The sequence below is a fragment of the Salmo salar genome, chromosome 19, assembly GCF_965601325.2.
Source record: "Salmo salar chromosome 19, fSalSal1, whole genome shotgun sequence".
Taxonomy (NCBI): domain Eukaryota; kingdom Metazoa; phylum Chordata; class Actinopteri; order Salmoniformes; family Salmonidae; genus Salmo; species Salmo salar.
Window position 1 is genome coordinate 77047072 of NC_138309.1, and position 20429 is coordinate 77067500.

A 20429-nucleotide genomic window follows, 5' to 3' on the forward strand; every position below is an offset into this window, starting at 1 on the left:
GTGCCTTTCACCGAGCAGTTGTTGCAGTTGCTACTGTCAATTTTCTCAGTTCCTAATGGTGGTAGCTAATGGTGGTAGCTAATGGTGGTAGCTAATGGTGGTAGCTAAGCTAATAGTGGTAGCTAAATCTGCTGTGTTCTGTGGTTAAAAATACAGTGGCACCGTACTGGATGGCGGCCGTTTTGCAAGCTCTGACCCAACTTTGCTATTTTGTGTATCTTTTGTTTATTTTTACCTTAATTTCTCTAAATGTATCATTTCTTACAACTGACAAGAACTTTTGAACATCAGCTCGGCAGTTGCTTAACTCAATTCCGGGTTCAGATTAAGGTGACAGGAGAACCGGTCACCTCTTCCCTCCGTTCTACTGGCCACTTGATGATGATAAGATGGATGACTTCCGATCACAGATTTGCTACCAGAGAGACACTCTACAATGTTCTCTGCTTTTCTGAAACATTAGTCTCAGACAAGACCCCCCCCCCCCCCCCATGGCAGTCCAACTCGATGGATTCGTCATTCACCGTAATGATAGGACAGTGGAGTCGGGGGAAATCGAGAGGAGGGGTGGGTTTGCTTCTGCATTAACTTGTTCAACTGTCGGCCCATTGTTCACCCGTCTTGGAATACCTCATGGCATTTAACCAACACTCATCTCCCGAGGGAGTTTTCAGCTGTTATCGTGACTTTCATCAACACGTCTCCCTCGCCACTAGGGGCAATAAAGACTACTGTTATTCTACCCACAAGCAAATCAGATCATTACTCCGTACTCCTGCTTCCTGTTTACAAGAAGTAGCTCAAACAGAAATCACCCATGACTCTCTCAGTTCAGAAATGGTCTCCAGGACCGCTTTGCTGGCGTTGGACTCCGTCGATAACATTGAGCTAACCACCGGCTTCATTAGGAAGTGCATCGACAACGTCCCCACAGTTACGGTTTGCTGCTTCCCCACTCAGTCTTGGATTAAAACTGAGGTTGGCGCTAAACTAAAGGGTAGGTCTACTGCACACAGGGCTATCGCAGACAACCCTGATGCTACGGCTGAGGACAGGAACAAGTACAAGAAGTCCCACTATGACCTCCAGAGTCGTCTAACAAGAAGGACAATATAGGAATAAGGTGGAATCATATTACACAGGCTCTGACACCTGCCACTTTTGTCAGGGGCTACAGCCCATTATGGGTTAAAAAGGAAGACCCAGACATGATCTGCCCAACCGATGCCTTTCTACCAGACAAACTCAATACATTTTAGGCACGCTTTGACAGTAACTACATTGTGCCAGGTGTGAGGGTCTCCACTAACCCAGAAGATTGGCTGATCTTGCTCTCCGAGGCCGACGTAATAAAAGTCTTCAATCAGGTCAATACACGCAGGGTTGGGGGGCCAGATGGTATTCCAGGGCGCATTCTCAGAGCATGCGCAGAACAGCTGGCAGGAATATTCATGGTCATTTTCAACTTCTCCTTGTCCCAGTCTGTAATCCCAACATGTTTTATAATGACCACCATTCCTGTTTCTATGAACTTTAATGCTTCATGCCACAATGACTACCGCCCTGTAGCACTCACATCTGTAAACATGAAGTGCTTTGAGTGGCTGGTTATGGCGCACATCAACTCCATCACCCTAGACCAACTCTAATTTGCATTCCGCCCCAACAGATCCATAGATGATGCGATCTCAATTGCACTCCACACTACCCTCATCCACCTCGATAAGAGCAATGCCTATGTGGGAATGCTTTTCATTGACTACAGCTCAGCGTTCAACACAATTGTCCCCTCCAAGCTTGTCACCAAGCTGAGGACCCTGGGACTGAACATCTCCCTCTGCAACTGGATCCTGGACTTCCTGACGGGCCGACCCCAGGTGGTGAATTTAGGCAACATCACCTCCGCCACACTGACCCTCAACACGGGCGTGTGCTTAGTACTCCCTGTTCACCCATGACTGTGTAGGCACACATGACTCCACCACCACCAAGTTTGCTGACGACACAATGGTGGTAGGCCTGATCACTGGCGACGATGAGACTACAGGGAGGAGGTCAGTGACCTGGCAGTGTGGGGCTAGAACAACAACCTCTCAACGCCAGTAAGACCAAGGAGCTGATCGTGTACGACAGGGGGAGGCTGCAGTTGAGCAGGTTGAGCGCTTCAAGTTCTTGTGTCCAAATCACTTACCTTAAAAAGGTCCATACAACCGCACAGTCGTGAAGGTGGTGCAACAGCGTCTCTTCCCCCTCAGGAGGTTAACTGTTTAGCAAGGGCCCTCAAATCCTCAGTTGTACCATTTGAGAGCATCTTGACTGGCTGTATCACTGCTTGGTATGGCAATATTACAATCTAAACACAATTCCCCATAATGACGAAGCGAATTATTTTTTTTTTTTTTTAATGTTTGATAATTAATAAAAATAAACGGATAGCATATTTACATGCATATTCAGAACCTTTGCTATTAGACACAAAATTGAGCTCGGGTGCATCCTGTTTCCATTGATCATCCTTGAGATGTTTCTACAACTTGATTGGAGGCCACCTGTGGTAAATTCAATTGATTGGACATGATTTGGAAAAGTACACACTTGTCTATAAAAGGTCCCACAGATGACCGTGCATGTCAGAGCAAAAACCAAGCCATGAGGTCGAAGGAATTGTCCGTAGAGCTTTGAGACAGGATTTCATCGAGACACAGATCTGGGGAAGTGTACCAAAACATTTCTGCAGCATTGAAGGTCCCCAAGAACACAGTGGCCTCCATCATTCTTAAATGGAAGAAGTTTAGAACCACAAAGACTCTTCCTAGAGCTGGCTGACCAGCCAAACTGATAAATCTGGAGGGAAGGACCTTGGTCAGGGAGGTGACCAAGAAACCGATGGTCACTCTGACAGTGCTCTAGAGGTCTTCTGTGGAGATGGGAGAACCTTTCAGAAGGACAACCATCTATGCCGCACTTCACCAATTAGGCCTTTATGGTAAAGTGGCCAGATGGAAGCCACTCCTCAGTAAAAGGCACATGAAAGCCTGCTTGGAGTTTGCCAAAAGGCACCTAAAGGACTCTCAGACCATGAGAAACAAGATTCTCTGGTCTGATGAAACCAACATTGAACTCTTTGGCCTGGATGCCAATCGTCATTTCTGGAGGAAACCTGGCACCGTCCCTGCGGCGAAGCATGGTGGTGGCAGCATGATGCTGTGGGGATGTTTTTCAGCGACAGGTACTGGGAGACTAGTCAGGATCGAGGGAAAGTGGAACGGAGCAAAGTACAGAGATACTTGATGAAAAGCTGCACCAGGGTGCTCAGGACCTCAGACTAAGGCGAATGTTCACCTTCCAACAAGACAACGACCCTAAGCACACAGCCAAGACAATGCAGGAGTGGCTGCAGGACAAGTCTCTGAATTAGCAGTCGACCGATTTAATCAGTTTTTGTATTTTTAATACGTTTGCAAAGATTTCTATGAACCTGTTTTTGCTTTATCTTTATTGGGAATTGTGTGTAGATTGAGGGGGAAAAAATACAATTTAATTAATTTTAGAATAAGGCTGTAACAATGTGGAAACTCAAGCCGTCCTAATACTTTCTGAATGCGATGTGTATATACTCAACAAAAATATAAACGCAACATTTAAAGTGTTGGTCCCATGTTTCATGAGCTGAAATAAAAGATCCCTGAAATTTTTCGTATGCACAAAAATCTTATTTTTCTCCTGTTTTTTTGCTGAAATTTGTTTACGTCCCTGTTAGTGAGCATTTCTCCTTTAACAAGATTATCCATCTACCTGACAGGTGGGGCATATCAAGAAGTTGATTAAACAGCATGATCATTACACAGGTCCACCTTTTGCCGGGGACTATAAAGGCCACTAAAATGTGCAGTTTTGTCACATGACACAGATGTTTTGAGGTGAGCAAGACAAAATAGATGATCGTGGACTACAGATAAATGAGGGCTGAATTTGAATGTTTATTTCTTTATCATAAGCTGCCTCCAACGTCGTAGAGAATTTGGCAGTTCGTCCAATCGGCCTCCCAACCGCAGACCATGTGTATAGCATTGTGTGGGCCAGTGGTTTGCTGATGTCAACGTGAACAAAGTGCCCCATGGTGGGGTTGTGGTATGGGCAGGCATAAGCTACTGACAATGAACACAATTGCATTTTTTTATGGCAATTTGAGACGCATTGTGAGGCCCATACATTTAAAAATATAAAGCATTCTGTGACCATCAAATCTGTATTCCCAGTTGCGAAATCTGTTGATTTGGGCCTAATTTATTTATTTCAATTGACTGATTTCTTCATATGAACTTTAACTTGGTAAAATCTTAGAGATTGTTCTATTATTTTGAGTATTTCTGTTCAGTATACATTATGGATTACTTCATTGTTGGAGTTAATGCTTGTTAAAAAAGCATTTCACTGTACTTGTGCATGTGACATGAACTTGAAACTAGTTGTTAGTGGGCTAGATAGGTGGTGGTAACCTCAGCAAATTTGCTAGTCAAAGTTGAGTAGGAGTGATGTGACAGTGACTTACATCCTGGCCCCTTTTATTTGTGTGTTTTTGCATGCTTCGCATCTTGAGGCATGTGAAGTTAACATGCATCAACTGAAAGAAACTTCTCTAACTTTTGAACCAGTATGCCTGATTCACCTAGTAAACTAATCATCAAGCTCTTGATTAGTTAAATCGGATTGGCTGGTGGGGAATATAACAAAAGGTGATTTGCTGAACTAGCCCGGGCACTGGTCCAAGCAGGTTTGGAAATGGAATATGTTGCATTGAAAGATCTCTATGGCATAAAATATTGGCATTCATTGCCATTATCCATGTGTCAAACTGGTGGACACGGAGAGATGACAGACATTGGTGGTTGTTGGGATTTCAGAAGTCCACTGTCTCATAGTATACTAAAACAGGTCACATTTACAATACAGTTTGTCATCTTCACTAGCAAGACACATTTTGCATATCTCCATTGTCCATGATTTAATAAATAATCTCTCTCTCGTTCTCTTCCCTATGCTCTCCATCCCGGTCCACAGAATGTCATCAGAGTACAAGAGTCTGGATCCCTCTGACCACGGACCGTCTCCTCCCCTGAGCAGCACTGGGGGGGGCTCCCCCTCAGACAGCCCCTCCCCTGCCTCCACAGACAGGCGCCCCCGTGGCCGGCCTCGTAAGGATGCAGGCGCGCCCACGCGAGTACCCACACCTCAAAAGAAGTAGGTCCCATTCGCTCTAACCTTGATGTGATGCTTAGTGGGAGGTGCCTGTGCTTGGGTTTGACTGCTTTGCTGATGGTATCGCCCTCCATGGTTTCACTGGGCCGTGTGGCATTTGGCCAGTCTTATGTTATCCTTTTTGATGTATTTTACTATGCAGTTTAGTTGTTCTGGAGGGGGTCTTTGTTTTTGGTGGTAGTGAGATGTAAATGTTTAATTCATATTGTAGAGGATAAAACACCATTAAGTCTACCGACTGATCTCTCTGTGGCTGGTTTAAGCTCAATCTTGCCATTTCTTTCAAAGCAGCTTTTTTGTTGTTGATAATAATCACCCTACCTCATCCCCACAACCCCATAGGCCCACTAAATAAATTTATTAAGTACCATGAATTATTACATCTGCTACTCACTACTAGGCCTCCCAAATGAATCATACGAGTGCAAGGAAGGGCATGTGCGCTGATGTGGCTGCAGGGATAACTCAAGTTAACCCCAAACATTACACGTGGGGATGGGGATTTGTGTGTGTTTGGAGAGGGAAGCAGAATCACGAAGCGTGACGTGGAGCTAAGCTATGCACCGATTCCACCTCGAGGAGCCACTCAAGTGTTTTGAGGTGCATTAGCACTGAGGAAGCTTAGCGACCGCGAGGCACACAAGGAGATGCTGCCTAGAAACGAACAATGTACGCGGCTATTAATGTTTTTCCTCTTTTGGTTGTTACATTTTTGTCTCCGAGATATCCCCACTTTTATCTTTTCACGTGGCAAGACTCATAAAGGAGAGAAAGTATTGCTTTCATCCTGGTGTCTTATTGGTCTAATGTCATTCTTATGTGGCTACCTTCTATCAGTGCACAACAAAACCAATCTGGAAGAACTGTAGGAGATGGACTGCTCAAATGACATGGAGAAGGAGTACACTGTAACATTTTGGGGAGGGGATTTGATCTTCAGATGGAGGGTGTGCTTGGTTACTTCCTACTAATGTGACGGGCCGAACAGGCCCCCATTAACGTGGAGCGGGTTGTGAGTTTCAAGTTCCTTGGTGTCCACATCACCTACAAACTAGCATGGTCCAAACACACCAAGACAGTCGTGAAGAGGGCACGACAACACCTTTTCCCCCTCAGGAGACTGAAAATATTTTGCATGGGTCCCCAGATACTCAAAAAGTTCTACAGCTTCACCATCGAGAGCATCCTGACCGGTTGCATCACTGCCTAGTATGGCAACTGCTCGGCATCCGAACGTAAGGCTCTACAGAGGGTAGTGCGTACTGCCCAGTACATCAATGGGGCCAAGCTTCCTGCCATCCTGGACCTAAATGCTAGGTGGTTTTTACACCGCTGCTACTCGCTGTTTATTATCTATGCACAGTCACTTTACCCCTACCTACATGTACATATTACCTCGACTTACCTGTACCCCCGAACATTGACTCGGTACCGCTACCCCCTGTATATACCGTAAATTCCGGACTATAAGCCGCAACTTTTTTCCCAGGCTTTGAACCTCGCGGCTTCAACAATGACGCGGCTAATATATGGATTTTTCCGGCTTTCAATTATTTTTTCTCTCCAAAAAAACACATTCTGTGACGTGCTCAGTTTTTTGGCGGCATGAAGCTTTCATTAGACCAATGAAATTGCCGAACGGGTTAAGGTCAAACAACTTTTTTATTTACTGTTTAGATTAAATCGAGCGCTCTCAAACTTCCCATCATTCTGATTACGGTAGTCATTTTGTCACCCTCATGGCAAAGACACGGAGAAATGCATATGATGCAGCTTTCAAGTTGAAGGCGATTGATCTGGCTGTTGGAAAAGGAAATAGAGCTGCTGCACGGGAGCTTGGTCTTAATGAGTCGATGATAAGACGTTGGAAACAGCAGCGTGAGGAATTGACTCGGTGCAAAAAGACAACTAAAGCTTACAGCTAATAAAAAAAAAATTGTTACAAGCTGTGTTTCGTTAAAGCCTATTTATTTTTGTTACAAGCCGTGTTTCGTTAAAGCCTGTGTAAAGTTCATTTGTTTCAATGTACCGGTAGGCACCTGCGGCTTATTTATGTTCAAAATAATCTTTTTTTAAATTCAGTGGGTGCGGCTTATATTCAGGTGCGCTTAATAGTCCGGAAATTACGGTAGCCTCGTTATTATTTTATGCTTTAGTTTATTTAGTAAATATTTTCTTTACCAACAACGCAGTTCAAGAAATAGAGTTAAGGTTCTTGTAAGTTAGCATTTCACAGTAAGGTTGACCTACACCTGTTGTATTCAGCATTTCACGGTAAGGTCTACACCTGTTGTATTCAGCGCATATGACAATTAAAATTTGATTTGAGTTTGATTAGCATGGCACCTGACACTGCAGGTAGAAACGCCATAGGGCCGCATAGCTGATGGTGCTTTGCACGCTAACAGTGCCACGGTACCGTATGTACGCCTCCTCGGGAGCAACTACCTAACAAGCAAGCAAGCGGCTGCCTAACAAGCAAGCAAGCAAGCGGCTGCCTAACAAGCAAGCAAGCAAGCGGCTGCCTAACAAGCAAGCAAGCAAGCGGCTGCCTAACAAGCAAGCAAGCAAGCGGCTGCCTAACAAGCAAGCAAGCAAGCGGCTGCCTAACAAGCAAGCAAGCAAGCGGCTGCCTTAGTGTATTTCCAGTTTGTTGCCTTTCATATACATAGTGTTGGATAGAAACGCCAACTGAGAACCCACAATCCTGAGGTTCTTTTTGACAGCCCCGCCACTTGGTTTGGTATAAAGGGATGGGGCTAGAGAAATGTAACCACTCAAATTCATGCGCTATGGATGCAACCAACAGTCATATGATTGGCTACGACAGCTGTACTAAGCTAACGAGGTGTGTGTGTGTGTGTGTGTACGCATATGTACAGTGCATTCGGGAAGTATTCAGTCTCCTTGACTTTTCCACATTTTGTTACATATTTACATTTTAGTCATTTAGCAGACGCTCTTATCCAGAGCGACTTACAGTAGTTAATGCATACATTTCACAATTTTTCCCCCCGTACTGGTCCCCCGTGGGAACCGAACCCACAACCCTGGTGTTGCAAACACCATGCTCTACCAACTGAGCCACACGGGACCATTACAGCCTAATTCTAAAATTCATCGTTTTTTTTAACTCATCAATCTACACACACACTACCCCATAATGACAAAGTAAAAACAGGTTTTTAGATAGTTTTTATCAATTTGCCAAACAAACATTTACTTAAGTATTCAGACCCTTTACTCAGTACTTTGTATAAGCACCTTTGGCACCGATTACAGCCTCGAGTCTTATTGTTATGACGCTACAAGCTTGGCACACCTGTCTTTCAGGTCTCTTCAGAGATGTTAGCTCGGATTAAATTCCGGGTTCTGGCTGGGCCACTCAAGGATATTCAGAAACTTGTCCCGAATCCACTCCTGCGTTGTCTTGGCTGTGTACTTAGGGTCGTTGTCCTGTTGGAAGGTGGACATTCGCCTCAGTCTGACGTCCTGAGCGCTCTGGAGCAGGTTTTCATCAAGAATCTCTCTGTACTTTGCGCCGTTCATCTTTCCCTCGATCCTGACTAGTCTCCCAGTCCCTGCCGCTGAAAACATCCCCACAGCATCATGCTGCCACCACAATGCTTCACTGTAGGGATGGTGCCAGGTTTACTCCAGACATGACGATTGGCATTCAGGCCAAAGAGTTCAATCTTGGTTTTATCAGTCCAGAGAATCTTGTTTCTCATGGTCTGAGAGTCCTTTAGGTGCCTTTTAGCTAACTCCAAGCGGGCTGTTATGTGCCTTTTTTACTGAGGAGTGGCTTCCATCTGGCCACTCTTCCATAAAGCCCTGATTGTTGGAGTGTTGCAGAGAAGGTTGTCCTTCTGGAAGTTTCTCCCATCTCCACAGAGGAATTCTAGAGCTCCGTCAGTGCTGCAGATATTTTTTTGGTTCCCTTCCCCAGATCTGTGCCTTGACTCAATCCTGTCTCGGAGCTCTACGGATATTTCTGTCAATTGTGGGACCTTATATAGACAGGTGTGTGCCTTCCCAAATCATGTCCAATCAATTGAATTTACTAGAGGTCGACTGATTAATCGGAATGGCCGATTTTAATTAGGGCCGATTTCAAGATTTCATAACAATCGGAAATTGGTATTTCTGGACGCCGATTATTATTTTTTTTTAAAAATTTTTAAAATTGTAATATTTTTTTACCTTTATTTAACTAGGAAAGTCAGTTAAGAACACATTCTTATTTTCAATGACGGCCTAGGAACGGTGGGTTAACTGCCTTGTTCAGGGGCAGAACGACAGATTTTTACCTTGTCAGCTCAGGGATTCAATCTTGCAATCTTACGGTTAACTAGTCCAACGTTCTAACCACCTGCTTTACATTGCACTCCACGAGGTTACGCGAATGCAGTAAGAAGCTAAGGTAAGTTGCTAGCTAGTATTAAACTTATCTTAAAAAAAAACAATCAATCAATCATAATCACTAGTTAACTACACGTGGTTGATGATATTACTACACTGCTCAAAAAAATAAAGGGAACACTTAAACAACACAATGTAACTCCAAGTCAATCACACTTCTGTGAAATCAAACTGTCCACTTAGGAAGCAACACTGATTGACAATACATTTCACATGCTGTTGTGCAAATGGAATAGACAACAGGTGGAAATTATAGACAATTAGCAAGACACCCCCAATAAAGGAGTGGTTCTGCAGGTGGTGACCACAGACCACTTCTCAGTTCCTATGCTTCCTGGCTGATGTTTTGGTCACTTTTGAATGCTGGCGGTGCTTTCACTCTGGTGGTAGCATGAGACTGAGTCTACAACCCACACAAATGGCTCAGGTTGTGCAGCTCATCCAGGATGGCACATCAATGCGAGCTGTGGCAAGAAGGTTTGCTGTGTCTGTCAGCGTAGTGTCCAGAGCATGGAGGCGCTACCAGGAGACAGGCCAGTACATCAGGAGACGTGGAGGAGGCCGTAGGAGGGCAACAACCCAGCAGCAGGACCGCTACCTCCGCCTTTGTGCAAGGAGGAGCAGGAGGAGCACGGCCAGAGCCCTGAAAAATGACCTCCAGCAGGCCACAAATGTGCATGTGTCTGCTCAAACGGTCAGAAACAGACTCCATGAGGGTGGTATGAGGGCCCGACGTCCACAGGTTGGGGTTGTGCTTACAGCCCAACACCGTGCAGGACGTTTGGCATTTGCCAGAGAACACCAAGATTGGCAAATTCGCCACTGGCGCCCTGTGCTCTTCACAGATGAAAGCAGGTTCACACTGAGCACATGTGACAGACGTGACACAGTCTGGAGACGCCGTGGAGAACGTTCTGCTGCCTGCAACATCCTCCAGCATGACCGGTTTGGCGGTGGGTCAGTCATGGTGTGGGGTGGCATTTCTTTGGGGGGCCGCACAGCCCTCCATGTGCTCGCCAGAGGTAGCCTGACTGCCATTAGGTACCGAGATGAGATCCTCAGACCCCTTATGAGACCATATGCTGGTGCGGTTGGCCCTGGGTTCCTCCTAATGCAAGACAATGCTAGACCTCATGTGGCTGGAGTGTGTCAGCAGTTCCTGCAAGAGGAAGGCATTGATGCTATGGACTGGCCCGCCCGTTCCCCAGACCTGAATCCAATTGAGCACATCTGGGACATCATGTCTCGCTCCATCCACCAACGCCACGTTGCACCACAGACTGTCCAGGAGTTGGCGGATGCTTTAATCCAGGTCTGGGAGGAGATCCCTCAGGAGACCATCTCCCACCTCATCAGGAGCATGCCCAGGCGTTGTAGGGAGGTCATACAGGCACGTGGAGGCCACACACACTACTGAGCCTCATTTTGACTTGTTTTAAGGACATGACATCAAAGTTGGATCAGCCTGTAGTGTGGTTTTCCACTTTAATTTTGAGTGTGACTCCAAATCCAGACCTCCATGGGTTGATAAATTGGATTTCCATTGATTATTTTTGTGATTTTGTTGTTAGCACATTCAACTATGTAAAGAAAAAAGTATTTAATACGATTATTTATTTCATTCAGATCTAGGATGTGTTGTTTAAGTGTTCCCTTTATTTTGAGCAGTATAGTTTATCTAGCCTGTCCTGCGTTGCATATAATCGCTTAGGTACACGTTGCTCCAACCATAAACATCAATGCCTTTCTTAAAATCAATACACAAGTATATATTTTTAAACCTACATATTTAGCTAAAAGAAATCCAGGTTAGCAGGCAATATTAACCAGGTGAAATTGTGTCATTTTGCGTTCACTGCACGCAGAGTCAGTGTATATGCAACAGTTTGGGTCACCTGGCTCGTTGCGAACTAATTTGCCAGAATTGTACGGAATTATGACATGACATTGAAGATTGTGCAATGTAACAGGAATAACGTTTTGATTTCGAGATGATAGTTTCCGGATTCGACCATATTAATGACCTAAGGCTCGTATTTCTGTGTGTTTATTATAATTAAGTCTATGATTTGATATTTGATAGAGCAGTCTGACTGAGCGGTGGTAGGCACCAGCAGGCTCGTAAGCATTCATTCAAACAGCACTTTTGTGCGTTTTACCAGCAGCCCTTTGCAATGCTTCAAGCATTGAGCTGTTTATGACTTCAAGCCTATCAACTCCCAAGATTAGGCTGGTGTAACCGATGTGCAATGGCTAGCTAGTTAGCCGGGTGCGTGCTAATAGCGTTTCAAACGTCACTCGCTCTGAGACTTGGAGTAGTTTTTTCCCTTCTTCTGCATTGGTATCGCTGCTTCGAGGGTGGCTGTTGTCGATGTGTTCCTGGTTCGAGCCCAGGTAGGAGCGAGGAGAGGGACGGAAGCTATACTGTTACACTGGCAAGACTAAAATGCCTATAAGAACATCCAATAGTCAAAGGTATATGAAATACAAATCGTATAGAGAGATATTCCTATAATATCTACAACCTAAAACATCTTACCTGGGAATATTGAAGACTCGTGAAAAGGAACCACCAGCTTTCATATATTCTCATGTTCTGAGCAAGAGGAAATTAAACGTTAGCTTTTTTACATGGCACATATTGCACTTTTACTTTCTTTTCCAAGACTTTGTTTTTGCATTATTTAAACCAAATTGAACATGTTTCATTATTTATTTGAGGCTAAATTGATTTTATTGCAGTATTATATTAAGTTAAAATAAGTGTTCATTCAGTATTGTTGTAATTGTCATTATTACAAATGAATGTATTTTTTATTTTATTTTTTAAATCGGACGATTAATCGGTACCGGCTTACTAGGCCCTCCAATAATCGGTATCGGCGTTGAAAAATCATAATCGGTCGACCTCTAGAATTTACCACAGTTGGACTCCAATCAAGTTGAAGAAACAGCTCAAGGATGATCAATGGAAACAGGATGCACCTGAGCTACATTTTGTCTCATAGCAAAGGGTCTGAATACTTATGTAAATATGGTATTTCTGTTTTTTATTTTAAATATTGGGTATTTTGTTTAGATTGAAGAGAAAAATAAAGAATATATTTTTTAATTAGTCTAAAGTAACAAAGTGGGGAAGTCAAGGTCTGAATACTTTCGGAATACACTGTATAAGGTATTTATGTAGGCCTATATTATTATTATTATTATTATTATTATTTATTATTATTATTATTATTGTTTTATTTTAAAAGGCCATTGGACATTCCAAAATGTCTCAGATTGGGTCTTAAAACTCCTGGGCGCTACTTAGTGGTATTAAGAACTCGTAACAGCTTGGCTGGCCTAGACAAACTGTCACCTGGGCTGATTATGGGCCATAAACACATGACTGGTGTTAAAATGTTGTCACCACTGACTTCCTAGGAAAATGTGTATATGGGTGATGCTGTGTGCTCCTGGTATGTTTGTCTATTAGTATTCTTCTGGTGTGTGTGTGTGTGTGTGTGTGTGTGTGTGTGTGTGTGTGTGTAAATATTTGTATGACCATAACAAGAATCATAAACTGAACACGTTCCACAGACATGTGACTAACAAATGGAATAATATGTCCCTGAACAAAGGGGGGTCAAAATCAAACGTAACAGTCAGTATCTGGTGTGGCCACCAGCTGCATTAAGTACTGCAGTGCATCTCCTCCTCTTGGACTGCACCAGAGTTGCCAGTTCTTGCTGTAAGATGTTACGCCTGGCCACATCTGCAGTCCTCATGCCTCCTTGCAGCATGCATAAGGCACGTTGACGCAGATGAGCAGGGACTCTGGGCATCTTTCTTTTGGTGTTTTTCAGTGTCAGTAGAAAGGCCTCTTTAGTGCCCTAAGTTTTCATAACTGTGACCTTAATTGCCTATCGTGTGTAAGCTGTTAGTGTCTTAACCTCTTACATCTAGACGTTCCGCTAGCGGAACACCTGCTCCAATATCCAATGATAGGCGTGGCGCGAATTACAAATTCCTCAAAAATACAAAAACTTCAATTTTTCAAACATATGACTATTTCACAGCATTTTAAAGATAAGACTCTCCTTTATCTAACCACACTGTCCGATTTCAAAAAGGCTTTACAACGAAAGCAAAACATTAGATTGTCTGCAGAGTACCAAGCCAGAAATAATCAGACACCCATTTTTCAAGCTAGCATATAATGTCACAAAAACCCAGAAGACAGCTAAATGCAGCACTAACCTTTGATGATCTTCATCAGATGACAACCCTAGGACATTATGTTATACAATACATGCATGTTTTGTTCAATCAAGTTCATATTTATATCAAAAACCAGCTTTTTACATTAGCATGTGACGTTCAGAACTAGCATACCCCCCGCAAACTTCCGGCGAATTCACTAACAATTTTCTAAATTACTCACGATAAACGTTCACAAAAAGCATAACAATTATTTTAAGAATTATAGATACAGAACTCCTCTATGCACTCGATATGTCCGATTTTAAAATAGCTTTTTGGTGAAAGCACATTTCGCAATATTCTAAGTACATAGCCCAGGCATCACGGGCTAGCTATTTAGACACCCGGCAAGTTTAGCACTCACCAATATCAGGTTTACTATTATGAAAGTTTGATTACCTTTTGTTGTCTTCTTCAGAATGCACTCCCAGGACTGCTACTTCAATAACAAATGTTGGTTTGGTCCAAAATAATCCATCGTTATATTCGAATAGCGGCGTTTTGTTCGTGCGTCCCAGACACTATCTGAAATGGTAAATCAGGGTCGTGCGCATGGCGCAATTCGTGACAAAAAAAATCTAAATATTCCATTACCGTACTTCGAAGCATGTCAACCGCTGTTTAAAATCCATTTTTATGCAATTTCTCGTAAAAAAGCGATAATATTCCGACCGGGAATCTCCTTTTAGCTAAACAGAGGAAAGTAAACAAAGCTTTCGGTCGACGTTGGCACGAGCCTGAGTCTCACAGTACTGTAACCAGCCACTACCCAAACGCGCTACTTTTTTTCAGCCAGAGCCTGCAAAGCCACGATTCAGCTTTTTACCGCCTTCTGAGACCCTATGGCAGCCGTAGGAAGTGTCACGGGACAGCTAAGATCCTCACTCTTCAATAAACAGAGACAAGAAGAACGACACCTTGTCAGACAGGCCACTTCCTGCCTGAAACCTTGTCAGGTTTTTGCCTGCCAAATGAGTTCTGTTATACTCACAGACACCATTCAAACAGTTTTAGAAACTTTAGGGTGTTTTCTATCCATATGTAATAAGTATATGCATATTGTAGTTACTGGGTAGGAGTGGTAACCAGATTAAATCGGTTACGTTTTTTATCCAGCCGTGAAAATACTGCCCCCTAGCCATAACAGGTTAATAACCGTTCCACAGGTGCTTGTTCATTAATTGTTTATGGTTCATTGAACAAGCATGGGAAACAGTGTTTAAACCCTTTACAATAAAGATCCGTATAGTTATTTGGATTTTTAAGAATTATCTTTGAAAGACCGGGTCCTGAAAAAGGGACATTTCTTCTTTTGCTGAGTTTATATACACACACTATATATACACCGTTCAAAAGTTTGGGGTCACTTAGAAATGTCCTTGTTTTTGAATGAAAAACATAAAAAATGTGGTCAATTAAAATAACATCAAAAAATGTATCGCTAGCAAACCCTTTTGCAATTATGTTTGCACAGCTGAAAACCGTTGTCCTGATTTTTAAAGAAGCAATTAAACTGGCGTTCTTTAGACTATTTTAGTATCTGGAGCATCAGCATTTGTGGGTTCGATTACAGGCTCAAAATGGTCAGAAACAAAGACCTTCCTTCTGAAATTTGTCAGTCTATTCTTGTTCTGAGAAATGAAGGCTATTCCATGTGAGAAATTGCCAAGAATCTGAAGATCTCGTACAATGCTGTGTACTACTCCCTTCACAGAACAGTGCAAACTGGCTCTAACCAGAATAGAAAGAGGAGTGCGAGGCCCCGGTGCACAACTGAGCAAGAGGACAAGTACATTAGTGTCCAGTTTGAGAAACGTCTGTCCGTCTATTTATTTATTTTTTTGTAAATGATGCAGACCATAACATTGATTGAAGCTACAATCTATCTGCAATATTAAAGCTCATCAACCCCCTAAAAACAAAAGATATTGCACCATTTGCTGTCAAGGGAACTGTTCCCTTTTCCTCTTTCTGAAGGCGAGCTTATCCCTAGACCCACAGTGTCACTGAAGTGTCTTTCTGCCAGCAGCAAGCCAGGCTGTTTTTATTTAATTTATTTGTTTACAAAGAGTGCAAAAGCTTGGAGTACCTCTTCTGAGAGGGCTTGCATAACCCGATGGCTGCTGCATGTGGAAATGTCTCCTGTGTAGGCTATGCCCAAGGGGTCAGGGCAATGAATCACTGACTGTTACCTGACCATCTAAATGGCCGGCCTGGTTCGTTCGGAACAGCTGTCAATCATGAGTGTTTTACAAATTGTTTTGAAACGTTTCTAAATGTAATATGGATCCTTATTAAGCTATAGCAGCGCAGGATTTTTTGTGAAACATTATTGTTATTGATGTCATCAGTGAAATTGGTGTCCCTTTTTTTTGTGGTCAAACTAGTTCCTATTGATTTGGCCTAAAATAACACCCGTACTCTCTTACAAACACAGATATCGTCCTCGGTGTTGTACTTTATCTGTCTGACAAACTCCCACTGACCCACGTGAGCTTTGTGCCTCTGTCGCAGTAGTGCATTATAGTAGTTTTTTTGGTTGCCAGTTCTCACCCCCAAAGCCCAACCTAGGACAGTAATAACCCTACCACTGTTTTCTATGGGGGAGTTTCAACTAAAGTCCTAGGTCTACCTATTTCTAATTGGTCTCTTGCATGTTCTGTATGAGTTAACGGTTCATTTCATTGACCCTTGTTTGCTTTTGGTTGGAGGGAAGGTATGTCCTGTGTTGAGTCAGCATATCAGAGGTTTCTAGCCTCTAACATTGGGATTATTTTTGAAGCTGTTAACCAATTGCTTGTAGAAGCTTGCTCTGTAAGCAGGAAATGTAAAACCGGATAGGTAATGGTTAAATGGCATGCTGGGAAACAGCAGAGCTACAGAGGTGGCGGTGTGCCCCAGCCCAGCCTGTGTACCCATTCCAGGATTTCGTCACTGCCTTGGGAGGTGGAACTACTTGCAACAGCAGCTTATTTGTTTTTCTCCCTCTCTCCCTCCCCCACTACCACTGTGTCTCACTGTAGTAGAGACCAGCTCACTGGATGTCTCCCTCTCTCCGTCCCCCACTACCACTGTGTCTCACTGTAGTAGAGACCAGCTCACTGGATGTCTCCCTCTCTCCCTCCCCCACTACCACTGTGTCTCACTGTAGTAGAGACCAGCTCACTGGATGTCTCCCTCTCTCCGTCCCCCACTACCACTGTGTCTCACTGTAGTAGAGACCAGCTCACTGGATGTCTCCCTCTCTCCCTCCCCCACTACCACTGTGTCTCACTGTAGTAGAGACCAGCTCACTGGATGTCTCCCTCTCTCCCTCCCCCACTACCACTGTGTCTCACTGTAGTAGAGACCAGCTCACTGGATGTCTCCCTCTCTCCGTCCCCCACTACCACTGTGTCTCACTGTAGTAGAGACCAGCTCACTGGATGTCTCCCTCTCTCCCTCCCCCACTACCACTGTGTCTCACTGTAGTAGAGACCAGCTCACTGGATGTCTCCCTCTCTCCCTCCCCCACTACCACTGTGTCTCACTGTAGTAGAGACCAGCTCACTGGATGTCTCCCTCTCTCCCTCCCCCACTACCACTGTGTCTCACTGTAGTAGAGACCAGCTCACTGGATGTCTCCCTCTCTCCCTCCCCCACTACCACTGTCTCACTGTAGTAGAGACCAGCTCACTGGATGTCTCCCTCTCTCCGTCCCCCACTACCACTGTGTCTCACTGTAGTAGAGACCAGCTCACTGGATGTCTCCCTCTCTCCGTCCCCCACTACCACTGTGTCTCACTGTAGTAGAGACCAGCTCACTGGATGTCTCCCTCTCTATGTCCCCCACTACCACTGTGTCTCACTGTAGTAGAGACCAGCTCACTGGATGTCTCCCTCTCTCCGTCCCCCACTACCACTGTGTCTCACTGTAGTAGAGACCAGCTCACTGGATGTCTCCCTCTCTCCGTCCCCCACTACCACTGTGTCTCACTGTAGTAGAGACCAGCTCACTGTATGTCTCCCTCTCTCCGTCCCCCACTACCACTGTGTCTCACTGTAGTAGAGACCAGCTCACTGGATGTCTCCCTCTCTCCGTCCCCCACTACCACTGTGTCTCACTGTAGTAGAGACCAGCTCACTGGATGTCTCCTTCTCTCCGTCCCCCACTACCACTGTGTCTCACTGTAGTAGAGACCAGCTCACTGGATGTCTCCCTCTCTCCGTCCCCCACTACCACTGTGTCTCACTGTAGTAGAGACCAGCTCACTGGATGTCTCCCTCTCTCCGTCCCCCACTACCACTGTGTCTCACTGTAGTAGAGACCAGCTCACTGGATGTCTCCCTCTCTATGTCCCCCACTACCACTGTGTCTCACTGTAGTAGAGACCAGCTCACTGGATGTCTCCCTCTCTCCCTCCCCCACTACCACTGTCTCACTGTAGTAGAGACCAGCTCACTGGATGTCTCCCTCTCTCCCTCCCCCACTACCACTGTCTCACTGTCGTAGAGACCAGCTCACTGGATGTCTCCCTCTCTCCGTCCCCCACTACCACTGTGTCTCACTGTAGTAGAGACCAGCTCACTGGATGTCTCCCTCTCTATGTCCCCCACTACCACTGTGTCTCACTGTAGTAGAGACCAGCTCACTGGATGTCTCCCTCTCTCCGTCCCCCACTACCACTGTGTCTCACTGTAGTAGAGACCAGCTCACTGGATGTCTCCCTCTCTCCGTCCCCCACTACCACTGTGTCTCACTGTAGTAGAGACCAGCTCACTGGATGTCTCCCTCTCTCCGTCCCCCACTACCACTGTGTCTCACTGTAGTAGAGACCAGCTCACTGGATGTCTCCCTCTCTCCGTCCCCCACTACCACTGTGTCTCACTGTAGTAGAGACCAGCTCACTGGATGTCTCCCTCTCTCCGTCCCCCACTACCACTGTGTCTCACTGTAGTAGAGACCAGCTCACTGGATGTCTCCCTCTCTCCGTCCCCCACTACCACTGTGTCTCACTGTAGTAGAGACCAGCTCACTGGATGTCTCCCTCTCTCCGTCCCCCACTACCACTGTGTCTCACTGTAGTAGAGACCAGCTCACTGGATGTCTCCCTCTCTCCGTCCCCCACTACCACTGTGTCTCACTGTAGTAGAGACCAGCTCACTGGATGTCTCCCTCTCTCCGTCCCCCACTACCACTGTGTCTCACTGTAGTAGAGACCAGCTCACTGGATGTCTCCCTCTCTCCGTCCCCCACTACCACTGTGTCTCACTGTAGTAGAGACCAGCTCACTGGATGTCTCCCTCTCTCCGTCCCCCACTACCACTGTGTCTCACTGTAGTAGAGACCAGCTCACTGGATGTCTCCCTCTCTCCCTCCCCCACTACCACTGTGTCTCACTGTAGTAGAGACCAGCTCACTGGATGTCTCCCTCTCTCCCTCCCCCACTACCACTGTGTCTCACTGTAGTAGAGACCAGCTCACTGTATGTCTCCCTCTCTCCGTCCCCCACTACCACTGTGTCTCACTGTAGTAGAGACCAGCTCACTGGATGTCTCCCTCTCTCCGTCCCCCACTACCACTGTGTCTCACTGTAGTAGAGACCAGCTCACTGGAGGTCTCCCTCTCTCCGTCCCCCACTACCACTGTGTCTCACTGTAGTAGAGACCAGCTCACTGGATGTCTCCCTCTCTCCGTCCCCCACTACCACTGGATGTGTGTAAAGTCCTTTTAGAGAGAGCTTTTTTCTGACTGGTTGTGTTCAGTACCATATGATTTTTAGTGGTTCAACAGTGAAAGATTATGCATAGAATTGGAATCATCTTGACTAGATACAGTTTGGTGTTTGGTGACGAGAAACTTTTATGTGAACCAGTACTATACTGATTAGAAAGTCTTTGATTCTGAAAAAACAAACGGTAGCCTAAACTTGGAAATTGGGCTCATAACTTGTCATAATGACTCTTACTTTATGAACCTGACATTGTACCAAAGGTGGCTTGTGATTTATTACCAGCCTAGTCCTGTGAGACTGTACACGAGAGTTTCCCAAGAGTTCCAGATGACAGCCCTGGAATAATAGACATCACAGGGAGGGAGAGCGGGAAGCTACACAGGTCCCAGTGGTCCGCTCTTGTCACTCTGGCTTTGGCTAGCCGTGTTTATCTGCCTTCGGGTTACTCATTAGCCCACATTTCATCACTTGTTAACCTCTGTGCTGCACAGTAGTTACGACGGGTACACGTAAAATCCATTTCGTTGCCCCGGCTTGGCAAAACCCGAGGATTGTGGGTAGTCAGATGGGCATGACGCATGTATTATGCAGTGCCTGTCTAACAGTGAGCATCACTGTACATCTGGTTTTCTTCTAGTTTATTTCGAGGTCTCTCATGGGGTTCGGCATTGTTTGGCTTCATGCATGGATTACTCAACGAATCCCTACGAGGACTTTGAGAGGCTCTGTTTTTTATCTTATTGTAAACGTTAAGGTTGCATACATTGACTGATATGTTTGTCTTGTGAC

General features: G+C 45.0%; 1 protein-coding gene across 12 annotated transcripts in view; it reads left to right on the forward strand.

Annotated features, from left to right (window-relative positions):
* The window catches only part of LOC106579599 (histone-lysine N-methyltransferase 2C), a 339418-nt gene that overhangs the window by 14885 nt on the left and 304104 nt on the right, over nucleotides 1-20429 (forward strand). For all 12 annotated transcript variants that reach the window (XM_014159658.3, XM_045702708.2, XM_082965973.1 and 9 more), the window contains exon 2: nucleotides 5062-5241. In XM_014159658.3, coding sequence (XP_014015133.3) covers nucleotides 5063-5241 — 179 coding nt within the window. In that variant the 5' untranslated portion in view covers nucleotide 5062. The remainder of the gene's footprint in view (nucleotides 1-5061; nucleotides 5242-20429) is intronic.